Source organism: Phascolarctos cinereus, unplaced genomic scaffold (assembly GCF_003287225.1).
Source record: "Phascolarctos cinereus isolate Bilbo 61053 unplaced genomic scaffold, phaCin_HiC Scaffold_4;HRSCAF=312, whole genome shotgun sequence".
Lineage (NCBI taxonomy): Eukaryota > Metazoa > Chordata > Mammalia > Diprotodontia > Phascolarctidae > Phascolarctos > Phascolarctos cinereus.
Window position 1 is genome coordinate 481,667,297 of NW_027555847.1, and position 13,938 is coordinate 481,681,234.

Below are 13,938 nucleotides of genomic sequence, written 5' to 3' on the forward strand. Positions count from 1 at the left end.
AGGGAGATGAAAGTTGCCAGGACCCTACTTGCCTTCCTTTAGAAGACACTCTTTGGCCATGCACAGCAAGAGATAGAAGATGTGGCCAGAACAACTACTCTTCTTAGTAGTAATGGGAAGGAAAGCCAGATTGCAAGGGACTGGGAAGTGCGTTGGAAGTAAGAAAGTATAGACAGCAGGTGTTTGGAAGTTTGACTATGAAAAAGACTGTTTAAAGAGTCATAGCTTGAGGGGCTGGAATGTTCAAGCTTTTTTTAAATTTTAAATTTAATGATAGAGACCTGTTTATTTTTCTAGGCAGTAGAGAAGGAGCCAATGAAAAAGGGTCTGAAAATTAGGAAAGGAGTGTGCACAGGGAAAATCTGATGAGATGGGATCTATGGCACAAGTAGAGAAGCTGGTGTTTCCAAGGAGAGGCGCCTTACCTTTGAGGGTGCAGCAAAGAAGGAGAATAGGGGATGATATTGAGATGACTTAAAATGTGGAAATGAAGAATAGATGGAGTTCCCATTGCAATGCCTCGTTTTTAAAAAAAAAATGTGAAGAGATCTTCTGCTGAGAAAGAAGAGATGAATTTGGAATAAATACTGGGGAGTGGCATAGTCAATCAGGAAAGAATAAAAGAATTGGTACACAGCCATGAGGGTCCACAGGGCTTATAAAATCAAATCAGTTTAACTTATACATGTACATTTTTTTTTGGCTAAGCAATGGGGTTAAATGACTTGCCCAGGGTCACACAGCTAGTAAGTGTCAAGTGTCTGAGGCTAGATTTGAACTCAGGTCCTCCTGACTCCAGGTTTGGTGCCCTATCCACTGTACCACCTAGCTGCCTCTATGTACATTTTCTTTAGGGCTGCTAGGTGGAAAAGTGGACAGAGTGCCAGGTCTAGAGTCAGAAAGACTCATCTTTGTGAGTTCAAATCTGGCCTCTGACACTTACTAGCTTTGTGACCATGGGCAGTTTCCTCATCTGTAAAATGAGCCAGAGAAGGAAATGGCAAATCACTCCAGTATCTTTGCCAAGAAAACTTCAAATTGGGTCATGAAGAGTCAGACATGATTGAACAACACACATTTCCTTTTGACTAAGACAAAAATCTAGAATATAGATGGTTAAAAGTGAACACAGGCTTTATTTATTTATTTACTTAATAAGTAAAAGAATGCCTTGAGTAATTTTAGCTAATATTGCTATATGTTGAAATTTACTTCTCTTGGCATGAGTGTAGAACACTTGCACTTCAAGTGAAGGGTTTTTGTGTGTGTTTTAAATACTAAGTAGAACAATTCTTGTCCTACCATCATGTATCACTCTGTGCCCCCAAATCTTTCCTTCCCTAGGTTAAAGATCCCTAGTTACTTCAACAGATCAGTATATGACATCAACTTAAAACCCTTGTTATCTTTCCTTCTCTGGAAGCTCTCTAGCATCAATATGTTTCCTAAAATAGGGCATCCATATTGAATACTGTGCTCCAGATGTGGTTTGAGTAGCACAGAGTATACTGGGCTCATCAATTCCTTAGTGCTGGATATTATGCCTCTCAGTGAAGTTTAATATTATGTTAGCATTTTTTTGGCTGCCATATCCCACTGTGCCTCACAGGTTACATGTATCTATTTCTTTTGTAACTCTACCCAATCTATCAAATCTGTGCTAGCACATGTTAGATGCTTGATGTATGAATTGATAAAAGAGATTTCTTAAAGGGTTGGATTTCTCCCCTCCCCCCTCCCCAGATAGTTGGTATACTAATGCAAAACAACATTAATTGGTTTATTAATCTTGAAATTAACATTCATAGCATTCATGCATCTTTTCCATGCACAGAACACCTGAGCAAGTTGGTGACATTGGCTCCTACTTATGTGATTATAGACAGGAAGAAGTTGGTTCCTCACATCTCCTGTCTATTCCCCTCATTAATTTGTAAACTTGTAATAAATGTAAATTTGTAAATTTGTAATAAAATCAGTTTAGATAATAAACCATGAAAATTTTCAAACTTTAAAATTCTGCTTTTGTTTTTTCTTCTCTTGTTAGTCAAGTAAAATAATCTCTCCTTGAAATTGTGTGCATTCCTGCCTCCCAAACACACACCAAAAAAATTTTAAAGACGAAAATAATCTATTTAAACATTTTGCCAAAAGAGGGCAGTATTGGCCAACAGTAGACTGTAAGGGCTAGCCAAACATAGCATCGAATTTATAAAGATGATTGTCAATAGTCAGTACTCCACTTGTTTTTTTACCTGACATATATATATATATACACATATGTGTGTGTGTGTGTGTGTGTGTGTGTTCATTTATCTTGTGCTATTACCTCAATTTAAATATATCAGTTTAAGGTGTTTTTTTTAAAATAATGGTCATGTTTTGTAAAATGTACTATTGTAGAGAAGTACATTTGAATTTATATTCTTCAGATTAAAACATTTAAAAATTGTTGTTTAAAATAATGGATTTCTGAATAGATATTTCCTTTAAATTTATCTTGTATTAACTCACATTTAAGATTTAACATTTGTAAAGCACTTTACTCATTATAATACTGTTGGTAGATAATTCAATTATTATTTCCCCCATTTAAATGTTTTTAATCTAGCTTTCATTTTAATCAATTAATTTTTAGTTTTCAACATTCACTTGTATAAGTTCTTGAGTTTTAAATTTTCTCTCCATCCCCTCCTCCCTCCCCAAGATGGTGTGCAAGATATAGGTTCTACATATACATTCCTATTAAACATTTTTTCACATCAGTCATGTTGTAAAGAAGAATTAGAACCAATAGGAGGAACCACAAGAAAGAAGAAACAAAGGAAAAGAGAAGAAAAAAAAGAACAAACATTATACTTCAATCTGCATTCAGACTCCATAGTTCTTTCTCTGGATGTGGATATCATTTTCCATCATAAGTCTTTTGGACATGTCTTAGATCCTTGCATTGCTGAGAAAAACTTAGTCTATCAAAGTTAGTCATCAAAGAATGTGGCTGTTACTGTGTGCAATGTTCTCCTGATTCTGCTCACTTCACTCAGCATCAGTCCATACAAGTCTTTCTAGGTTTTTCTGAAGTCCACCTGCTCATCATTTTTTAAAATTTTATTTTATTTTATTTTATTTGTTTTGTTTTGTTTTATTGGTTAGGCAATGGAGTTAAGTGACTTGCCTAGTGTCAAGTGTCTGAGCTGCGATCACTTAACTCCATTGCCTAGCCAAAAATAAAAAAAGAAAAGAAAAGAAAGAAAGAAAGACAACTAGCTTTATGGGACAGCTAGGTGACTCAGTGGATAGAGCACCAGCCCTGGAGTCAGGAGGACCTGAGTTCAAGTGACTTTCCCATTATCATTTTTTATAGCACAATAGTATTCCATTGCACTCATATACCACAAGTTGCTATTTTCCTGTTTTGTCGTGTTAGCCAATATGATAGGTGTGATGTGGTACCTCTAGAGTGGTTTTGATTTGCATTTCTTTAATCAATAGTGATTTAGAGCATTTTTTCATATGACTATAAATAGCTTCAATTTCTTCATATGAAAACTTCCTGTTCATATCATTTGACCATTTATCAATTGGGGAATGACTGTATTCTTATAAATTTGACTTAGTTCTCTATATATTTTAGAAATGAGACTCTTATCGGAGAAACTGGTTGTAAAAATTCTTTCCCAGTTTTCTGCTTCCTTCCTAATATTGGTTGCATTGGCTTTGTTTGTACAAAGACTCTTCAATTTAATGTAATTGAAATTATCCATTTTGCATTTCATAATGTTCTGTTTCTCTTTTTTGTCATAAATTCTTCTGTTCTCCTTAAGCATACTTACAGGCAAATTATTCCTTGCTCTCCCAGTTTGCTTATAGTATCAACCTTTCTATCTAAATCGTGTACTTATTTTGATTTTATTTTAGTATATGGTGTACCTTCCCTCATTTTAAAGATGAGAAAACTGATGCTAATGGAGAATATAAGTGACTTTTCCATGATGACCATACAAAAGATTAGTGTCTCAGTTGGGATTTGTACTCACTCCTAATTATAGCAGTCTACTCATTATATTTTGCTACCTGGCTATTAACCTAATATTTATTCACAAATTATGCCCAGGTATGGAAACTCTGAAGGAAAGAACCGTTTCCTCTTTGTCTTTGTCATCTCCTTACCTTTCACTGAGACTGTTCCAGAATAAGTCTTTACTAATTGCTTGATTGACTGAAGTATGTATCAGAACCACAACAATGTAAGCATTCGGTCAAAAGTTCCCTACTAACAGAAAATGAAAGGCTGACCAAGTGGAACATTTTAAAAAAATAATAAAATTATCCTCTCAGTATTTTACTCTTGCAAACTTATTTGAAAAGTTAGACCATCTTTTCCACAGATAGTACCGTAGGCTTTCATAGTTTTGTAGATCCACGAATTTAACATTTAAACATTACAACTAATTTGACTACTTGTAAAATGAACTTATTTCCAGTTAAGCATATAGTCTACTATAAAAATAATTTCTATCCTGTCTTCACTGCATATTAAATGATCAGACTTTGGAGTAGTGAAGGAATATTTGTGCTTAGATCATCTAATTAGAATTCTACCCTTTAGGATTTGGTGACTTTAAAAGAGAAAAAAGAAAATCAGCTCTGCATTGATCCTATAAAATTTTAATCAAGCCAAGCTTCAAAAGGAAAGCTAGGGGCAGTGAGGATGGGTCCTATATAAACGTGCGATGGAATGCACCTTTGAAAAAGTTAATATTTATACGAGCCTGTCTAAAGAATGGATTTGTTGGTAAGAGAGGACTTTTACATTGACAAGACTAATAATCTGCCCTTCTGAGCGCAGTGCTGCCCGGTGCCCGCAGCCTCTGTAATGTGATCTGCCCCCTCGCTGATTGGACAAGAATTGTGCTTTCCTTGAGAGCAGCTCCAGAGCGTGGCTGCTCCAAGTCCCAACAGCCCTCTCCGCCTTTGCTGCCGCCGCCGCGAATGCAGTGATGGAGCCCAAACGAGGCTGCTGTACCGCGGGCTTTCTCCTGGCTGTGTGGGTCCTCCCGGTTCTGTCCTGTCCTAGCCGTTGTCTTTGCTTTAAGAGCACCATCCGCTGCATGCACTTGATGCTGGATCACATCCCTAAGGTGCCACAGCAGACCACGGTCCTGTAAGTTTACACATGCCCTCGCAAACTTGCTCAGTGACAACCCCCTTCTCCTGCCCCCACTCCCACCCCACGGAACTTCTGTCTGCTGGCGATAAACGTCATTCTCTCATACCTTTTGGTGGGGGCCTGATACCTCCTTGCTTGTGCATTTCGAGTATTTTCGTTTCTGGACAACTGTGGGAATATGCATTGTCAGACTTTATAAAAACAGGGCATTATATTTGACTTAGTTGCTTAAATTTGAATTTTTAGGAGTAGCCTTGATTAAAATAACTAGAATTCGCCTTGAAAATGCTCATTCTCCACCTCTTCTCTCCAGCCTCTCAAAGAAGAAAAACAAACTTATTTTAGCATCTCTGTACTTTGACTTTTTTCTGTTCTTCTTTCCCTTCTTTCCCCATATCTTTGAAATCCTAATTGGAGCCCATCTGTAGTTCCAGATAACTCTGCTAAATTGAGATAGGAGATATTACATTTGAAAGGAAACTTTAAAATAATGTAATCCAGCCTCCTTATTTTATAGATGGGCAAAAAAGCCGAGAGGTTAAGTCACCTGCTTAGGTCACATAGTTAATGCCAGAGTTTGGATTTCACCCCAGTTATCCTGACACAAGAGCCCTGCTCTTTTCATTACCTTTTTCCTTTGCATAAACTTGGGACTAGTTTCTCCACTAGAAACACTTCTCCTTCACTGGAAGAGAGAATGAGGAGTGCTGGAAGAGAGTTCTCAGTCTATTAAAGTCCTTACACTAGAGCTGCTATTAAATTGAGCATCTCTTGATTGTCTATCAAGTTAGCTGACCAAAAACAGGGGAGGAGGTTGACTGTGGTCAAAAGAATAAAGGCATACATAAACTTGTGCTAACCTAAAAGGTTAAGGCAATGCCTGCTTTCTAATGTCGCCTGACTCTTAGAGAAATTCTTTCAATCGTTTCACTCCATGCATTCATCAGTGGACATGAGACTGTCTTTGGACATTTAAGATCTTGGAGCCAGAACAAATCACGTCTAACAGCTTGTTTGAGAGAGTAACAGGGTGAGACAAATAACTGGGGAGTGGGAACTTCCTGATAGCCCAAAGAAAAATCTAGGTGTGATAATACAACGCAAAGATCAGGTAACTGACCTGCACCTACGTATTTTGTAGCAGCTGTTTATTCTGCACTTTGTTAGATTAACATTGCAGCCAAGAACCAAAATAAGGCTTATGACCAGGAATGCAAGTCCTTTGGGAGAATATCAAGTAAGCAGGGCACAAATGGAGATTCAAGGTTTTTAACACAAGGTGGTGGTAGATACAGATTTTTGTTTCAAATGGAGGTAGCCATTTAACTTCTCAGGCACCTGAAAATTTAACATTGAAAGAACTAGTTGTTAGAATTCGAAATAAATTGATTATAGGAAAAAATCATGTGCTTGAAAAGTATGAAGCTAGTAATCATGATTATTCAATTGAAATGATTGAATTGAGGGGGGATATAGTTTCACCTATTTGTTCATAGTTTGTTTATAGTTGCTCTTGAGTATTTGATGATCTTCCCAGTAGAGTGAAGAGCAATACAGCACAATTTTATCTGAGTCACAATTTTCTGGCCTGTTAACTACAGGATAGCTGTTAATATTGTGGTTCATCTCTTGTTTCTTTCCTAGCTTTTAAAGGTACAACATCTCTTGCAAGAGACCTTCCCCTACAGACATTTACATTTTCTACATTCAAATGTTTGGCATCTGAAGATGAAATTGTTAGGGAGCAGAATAATAATAATTACCTTTTAATGAAATGAACCCAAAGTGAAGTGTCAAAATGTTTTGAGAATAATTAGCCATCACACTAGATTAAAAAACATATTGTCTGAATTCAATCAGAGGAGTAGACTCTACTCCTTATAAATCTATGTGGGAAAATATATTTGGAATTCTTACTGCTATTCACTTTGGAATATGCTACTCAATGAGTAAATATTTGTGAAGCACTTAGTATGTGCCCGGCATTGTGTTAAGCACTGGGGATCCCATTAATAATGATGATGATAGTTGCCATTTATAATGTTTTAAGGTTTTAAGAGTACTTTACAAATATTATTTATCCACACATCAATCCTGGGAAAGAGGGGCTATTATCATCCCCATGGGGAAATTGAGCAGACATAGGGTAATAGGGGGCACAGTTAATAAGTGCTTGAAGCTTAATTTGAACTGAAGTCTTACCTTACTTGTAGGTGCAGTGCTTTAGCTACTCTACCACCTAGCAGCCTGTGAAAGGCAAATACCAGTTCAGAACTCAAATAGGGAGGACAAAATGAAAACATTATATGTGGGTGTATACATATATAAATATACACACAGAATAGATGGAAGATAGTCTAAGAGAAAAGGAATTATACAAATTTAATGCTTATTATCTGATTTTTAAAATTGCTAAAGCAGAACCTTACAAGAGACCCTTTTCCTTTCCCAGAAGATACCTTCTAGAGATCCCTGAGAATAGGGAACTATGAAAAAACTCTAATGTACTTGGAGTAGGGGGAGCATGTGTTTAGAATCAAGTCACAAGGAACAAGAACTATTTATTCTGGGAGGCAGAAGTTGTGGGTTCTAGGCTTATCTTTGCCAGTAGTTAGCTGTAAAAACATTGTGAAAGCATTTAACTTTCCCTCCCTCCCTTCTTTCCTTTCCTCCTTTCATTTCTTCCTTCCCTCCTTCCCTTCTTTCATTCTTTCCTTCCCTCCTTCACTTGCTTCCTTTCTCCCTCCCTCCTCCTTTTTTCTACCTCCTCCCTTCCTCTCCTCCTCCCCTTATGTCCCTTCCTTCCTCTCTCTCTCTCTCCCTTCTTCCTTCCTGTTGTCCAAGCATCATTTCTGCATTAAGTCAAAGATTCTAAGGAAGAGAGAGAGACAGAGACAGAGACAGATAGACAGACAGACACAGAGAGAAAGAGACACACACAGAGACAGACAGACAGACAGACACACACACACACACACGCACACACACACACAGAGAAATTAGCCATCTACCAGAAGTTATTTCCATTCTGTGATGTCAAGAAATGAAGTAGCATTCATTGAAAAGGTAAAACTATGGAGAGAAAGAAGCATGGATGCAGTTGCATCCATGCAAATCCATGCATTTGCAGCTTTGGTTTTAGGGTAGTGAATATTAAGTCAGAGAAGCTCATGGCTTTCCCTACTGTAGCTTTTTCTGAGGATGAGATTACTAATACAGGAATGGTTATTTCCATTAAGTTGAAAATAAATTAGAAAGTTTCAGAAAGTCAGTGATTTTATAAAAATGAAATCTGCATTCTTTCTCTATTGCTGCCTTCCAGAAAGTCTAAGGTTTTAAAATCTTAAAACTTTACAGTTAGTTACATTTAGCATCTTCCTCCAAATCCTGTGGGGAAAGCCAATATGAGGAAATGTACAATTGGGCCAGACTGGGACTTGTTATCCTTCAGAAAGATACTCCAAATCCACTAAGTAATATAATGTTAGCGAGAATTTAGAAGACTGAACTACATTTTAAAGAGATAAGAAACTAATAGGGCTCAAAGAAAAAACAGTAGTAATTTTCATTCATTTTATTTCAAGGGCTTTTCAGTACTCCATTACCCAGAGACAGGTTTGCTCCAAGTAATTGAAAGTGAGCTTCTGTCTTTCTGCAAATTCAAAGCCTATGTTTGAAACATGCTGACTGAGTTTAGATAACTGGGGAAAAATAACATCTTTTTTATTAATTTGTTTATTTTGATTCAACAATCACTTCCATAAGCTTTTGAGTTTTAACATTTTCTCCCCTCTCTCCCTCCCTCCTTCCCCAAAATGGCATGCAATTTGATATAGGCTATACATATACATTCCTATTAAAAATATTTTCACATTAATCATGTTATAAGGAAGAATAAGAACCAATAGGAGGAACCACCAGAAAGAGGAAACAAAACAGAAGAAAAAAAATAACAAATAGTATGCTTTGATCTGCATTCAAACCCCATAGTTCTTTCTTTGAATGTGGATAGCATTTTCCATATGAGACCTTTGGAGATGTCTTACATCTGTGCATTGCTTAGAAAAACTTAGTCTATCAATATTAGTCATCACACAACTTGACCGTTACTGTGTACAATGTTCTCTTGGTTCTGCTCACTTTACTCAGCATCAGTCCATACAAGTCTTTGCAGGTTTTTCTGAAGTTCACCTGCTCATCATTTCTTAACACAATAGTATTTCATTACATTCACATGCCATAACTTGTTCAGCCATTCCCCAATTTATGAGCATCCCTTCAATTTCCAATTCTTTGCCACCATAAAAAGAGCTGCCATAAATATTTTTATACATGTGGGTCCTTTTTCCATTTTTATGGTTTCTTTGGGATACAGCCTTAGAAGTGCTATTGCTGGGTCAAAAGGTATGCTCATTTTTGTAGCTCTTTGGGCATAGTTCCAAATTGCTCTTCAGAATGGTTGGATCATTTCACAACTCCACTAACAATGCATTAGTGTTCCAGTTTTCCCACGTCTTCTCTAACATTTATCGTTTTCTTGTTTTTGTCATGTTGGCCAATCTGATAGGTGTGATGTGGTACCTCAAAGTTCTTTTGTTTTACATTTCTCTAATCAATAGTGATTTAGAGCATTTTTTTCATGTGACTATAGATGGCTTTAATTTCTTCATCTGAAAACTGCCTACTCATATACTTTGACCATTTATCAATTGAGGAATGACTTGTATTCTTATATATGTGACTTAATTCTCTATGTTTTAGAAATGAGGCCCTTATCAGAGACAGTGGTTGTTAGAACTCTTTCCCTGTTTTTCTACTTCCCTCCTAATCTTGGTTGCATTGGCTTTGTTTGTACAAAAACTTTTCAATTTAATGTAATCAAAATTATCCACTTTGCATTTCATAATGTTCTCCATTTCCTGTTTGATCATGAATTCTTCTGTTCTTCGTAAATCTGACAGATAAACTGTTCCTTACTCTCCCAGTTTGTTTATAGTATCAGCCTTTCTATTTAAATCATGAACCTATTTTGACTTTATTTTGGTATATGGTGTGAGAGTTTAATCTATGCCTAGTTTCTGCCATACTCTTTTCCAGTTTTCTCAGCAATTTTTGTCAGATAGTGAGTTCTTATCCCAGAAGCTGGGGTCCTTGGGTTTATCAAATAGTAGATCACTATAGTCACTGACTACTGTGTCTTGCATACCTAACCTATTCCATTGATCTACCACTCTATTTCTTAGCCATTATGAAAAATAAGATTTTAAAGAAGGATTTCATTTAAAAAAATCTTATGGATGGGATATTGTGGAGAAAGCTAGAGATACATTTAAGGCCTACATGAATTGATCCATTCCTAAACTATTAATTAATGCCAGATAATTATATTGTCATTTAACAATATCATTAACTCCCAAGACAAAACTCATTAATGTGTGGGTTCTTTTAGAGAATGAGTTTTGTCATGGGAGTTAATGATACTGCCTTTGTAAGCTAAGACTTAAAGGGTATAGAGTTTCTACTCAAGGATAAAATTGCTAGGTGATGGAGATCATGGTAGTATTTTAGCTGCAACTGAATAATCAGGGAATCTATTTTCTTACAACATTGTGGCAACAGATAATTTTTTCCCTGATGTTTTTCTGATATTGCTTCTTAAACCTACCTTACCTTGAATACAAATAATCTTCTTTTCCCCACCACAGGCGCTATAGAAATTTGCTGTGTTCAAAGTTTAATCATGATTTTAGAATAAGAAAAGAATATAAAACCTCAGAATAAAAATATCATTTGATGGGAGATATAACTGATATCATATCCATTGTTTTTAAAGCAATTACCATCAACCCAACAGGAAAGGATTCAATCAGTTATCATAAGGATAAAGTTTTAGAAAGTGTGAGTTCTTTACTTTGCATCCCTGAGAGCGGGGTCAATTCTCAAGAACTGGAAGCTGCAGATAAAAAATCTGTGGCCATAAAAATAATTTCTTCATGTAGTCCGTCTGATCAGTAATCAGAAGCAGTACATCACTTGGCTTTTTCGGCTTCTTTTTATTCCAAGGTCATTAATCTGTACCTTGTGCAGTCTTTTTATGTACTGACTAAGAAATGTGAATGGATTTAGGAAGCATGATGGGAGGGGGATAGGAAAGATTCAGGTTCATTTTAGCGAGCAACTCCCACTTAAAAGTTGTTTGATTACATTTGAAAAAAAAATTAGGCTCAGAATGTTTTGAGTCAGGATTTCCCCAGAAGTCTTAGATAAGTATTCATTTACAGGAATAAGTAAGTTGTGTTACTCATTTAAAGACTTTTCCCCTGTGTAGAAAGCTTACTTTGCACTCCAGATAGTGCAAAATTGAATGAAAAAAAATTAGATTTGGCTCAGTAAGGAAAAGACCTGCTTAGTTGATAAGAACTTCAACTTGTTTGAGAACAAAATAGGATTTTTTTCAGCATTTTCCAATTTCCATTCCATCTGTGACTTTTTTTTATTTCATTCAACCCTCAGAGGTTGCTTTGACCTCTTACTTTGACCCCTGAAACAGATTTTTTTCCAAAAGCACTGACACACTGCATTGGCCCAACATATTGCTGAGATAACAGTGGTTACTCATTACAACTAGGGATTCCTGATCTGTAAAATGAGAGATTGGGACTACATGGCCTTTAGGGCCCTTCCATCTTTAACTGCTTATGGTTATTTATTCATACACATACATACATATTCACACATGTACATACATATACATTCATACATACATGCATACATATAGAGATGTAGATATAGATACTTTCTATATAGTGAGGTCCAAATGTCTCCCATTCTAGAACCACACGCATACAATATATACTTATATACATATACATACATGCATGTACATATACACATATGCATATGTGTAAATAAACAAATATAGGTGGGTATAAAATTATACTTATTTTTGAATTGGAGGGAAAGGAACTTTGATACATTTATTTCTTAACATACCGTGTGACTGTGGGAAAATGTGAGACCTGAAAAAGTGCTATCCTTAAAATTTTAAGAATTCCATGCATGTATTTTATGCTTCTTTTTGGGGACATGAAATATTAATTAAGCACTTGCAGGACACGAGAAAGAAATCTGGAGATACCAGCTCCTACTGTGTTACAAGCCGGTTTATCAGTGTTTCCAAATGACATTTTGCACTGATAGTGCAGGTAGGTCCTTAACCTAACTTAGAAGGTTAGACCAGAGAGCTAATGAGGACAGGTCATGGCTTAATTCCCTTGTGGGCCAGTTATCTTCTCTGTCCTGGCTCATTAGGGGCTGCCCACAGGCAAAGCTGTCAAATAGGCCAAGTTTGTCTCTAGCATCCTTTCCTGCCCTTATCTCCTCCTTTCCTTCTTCTCCTTTGCCAGGTGAGCTCATGATGCCAATAGGTGCCTATATCCCCTCTCTACCAGAGCTCTCCATCAAGGAGAATAGCTCATGTTCAGGGTCTTGTGTCAATAGAAATATTGACAAATAAACTAATCCTTCCCACTGCAAGAATGGGAAAGGGCTACACTTAATAAACTTTTCTCCTAGATAAAATAATATGTATTTAAAAAAAAAAACCACAGATATTTAGATAGGAGACTTTTACCTTAATATCAGAGGAGTGACTAGAATTTTCTAGATATCTAGAGTAACCTAGTCTAGAAGTGATTATGAGGTAGAAGTGAAGGGTGGTATTCTACTGGCCATTGGGGATGGGTTTGGGGGCAAGTAGACACTTCTTGTGGTGATCCACTCTGTGTTCCTTACCAGTCCTGGTTGGTCCTGACCACACTACATTCCCAACCCTATGGAAGTCTCCTCTCATTCATATGTTGTCGTTTAGAAGAGTACTTGTAATACTTTAATTGATCTGTGATTCAGTCCTTCCAATGGCAGAGATTACATTTGTTCAATGCTTTCTTATTCTGTGCTGTTCTCCATACTATCCTATAAATCCTGCTGTGAGGATTTGATGTTTTTTCCATGGAAAGAAATGTAAATTAAAACAACTTAGAGGTACCACCTTACACCCATCAGATTGACTAACATGACAGAAAAGGAAAATGACAAATGCTGGAGGGGATGTGGAAAAATAGGTACACAAATGCCTGTTGGTGGAGTTGTGAACTGATCTAACCATTCTGGAGAACAGTTTGGAACTATGCCCAAAGCATTCTAAATCTGTGCATAGCCTTTGACCCAGCAATATGCTACTAGGTCTGTACCCCCAAAGAGATAAAAGGAAAAGGGCTCTATGCTGGATACACACAAACACACACATGCATACACACACACACACACACACACACACACACGCATACGCACGTACTCTCTAGTTCTTTTTCTTTTTATACATTCTATGGGTACCAGTACAGTGCTTGAGCTATTTATCTGCTATTACATGGTCAACTTACCTCATTTCTAATTATACATTTCCTGAATAACATCTTTAAGGACATTTCTTGCATCACTATTAGTAAAGTGTGGTAGCCTGTTTATTTATGTGTACCACACGTATCTCCTTTGCCCTTTGGGTTACCCAAAATTCTGAAACCCTTGAGATTGTGGAGTTTCATGATTCATGGCCCTGTAGCATCACCATAAGAATATCAGCACTAAAAAATTTTAAAGTGAGGCTGTGATAGAAAATATGAACGGATCAGGGCAGATCTGTTACTAATATTAGACATGTAGTGCATGGCTTACTGACATTTAGTCAGGACTACATTCTTTTTTCATAT

General features: G+C 36.6%; 1 protein-coding gene across 1 annotated transcript in view; it reads left to right on the plus strand.

The window, feature by feature from the left end:
• Window positions 1-4,951: 4,951 nt before the first annotated feature.
• The window catches only part of PXDNL (peroxidasin like), a 510,805-nt gene continuing 501,818 nt past the window's right edge, over window positions 4,952-13,938 (plus strand). The window contains 1 exon segment of the mRNA XM_020992584.2: window positions 4,952-5,164. Within this exon segment, the coding sequence (XP_020848243.1) occupies window positions 5,001-5,164 (164 nt within the window). The 5' untranslated portion in view covers window positions 4,952-5,000.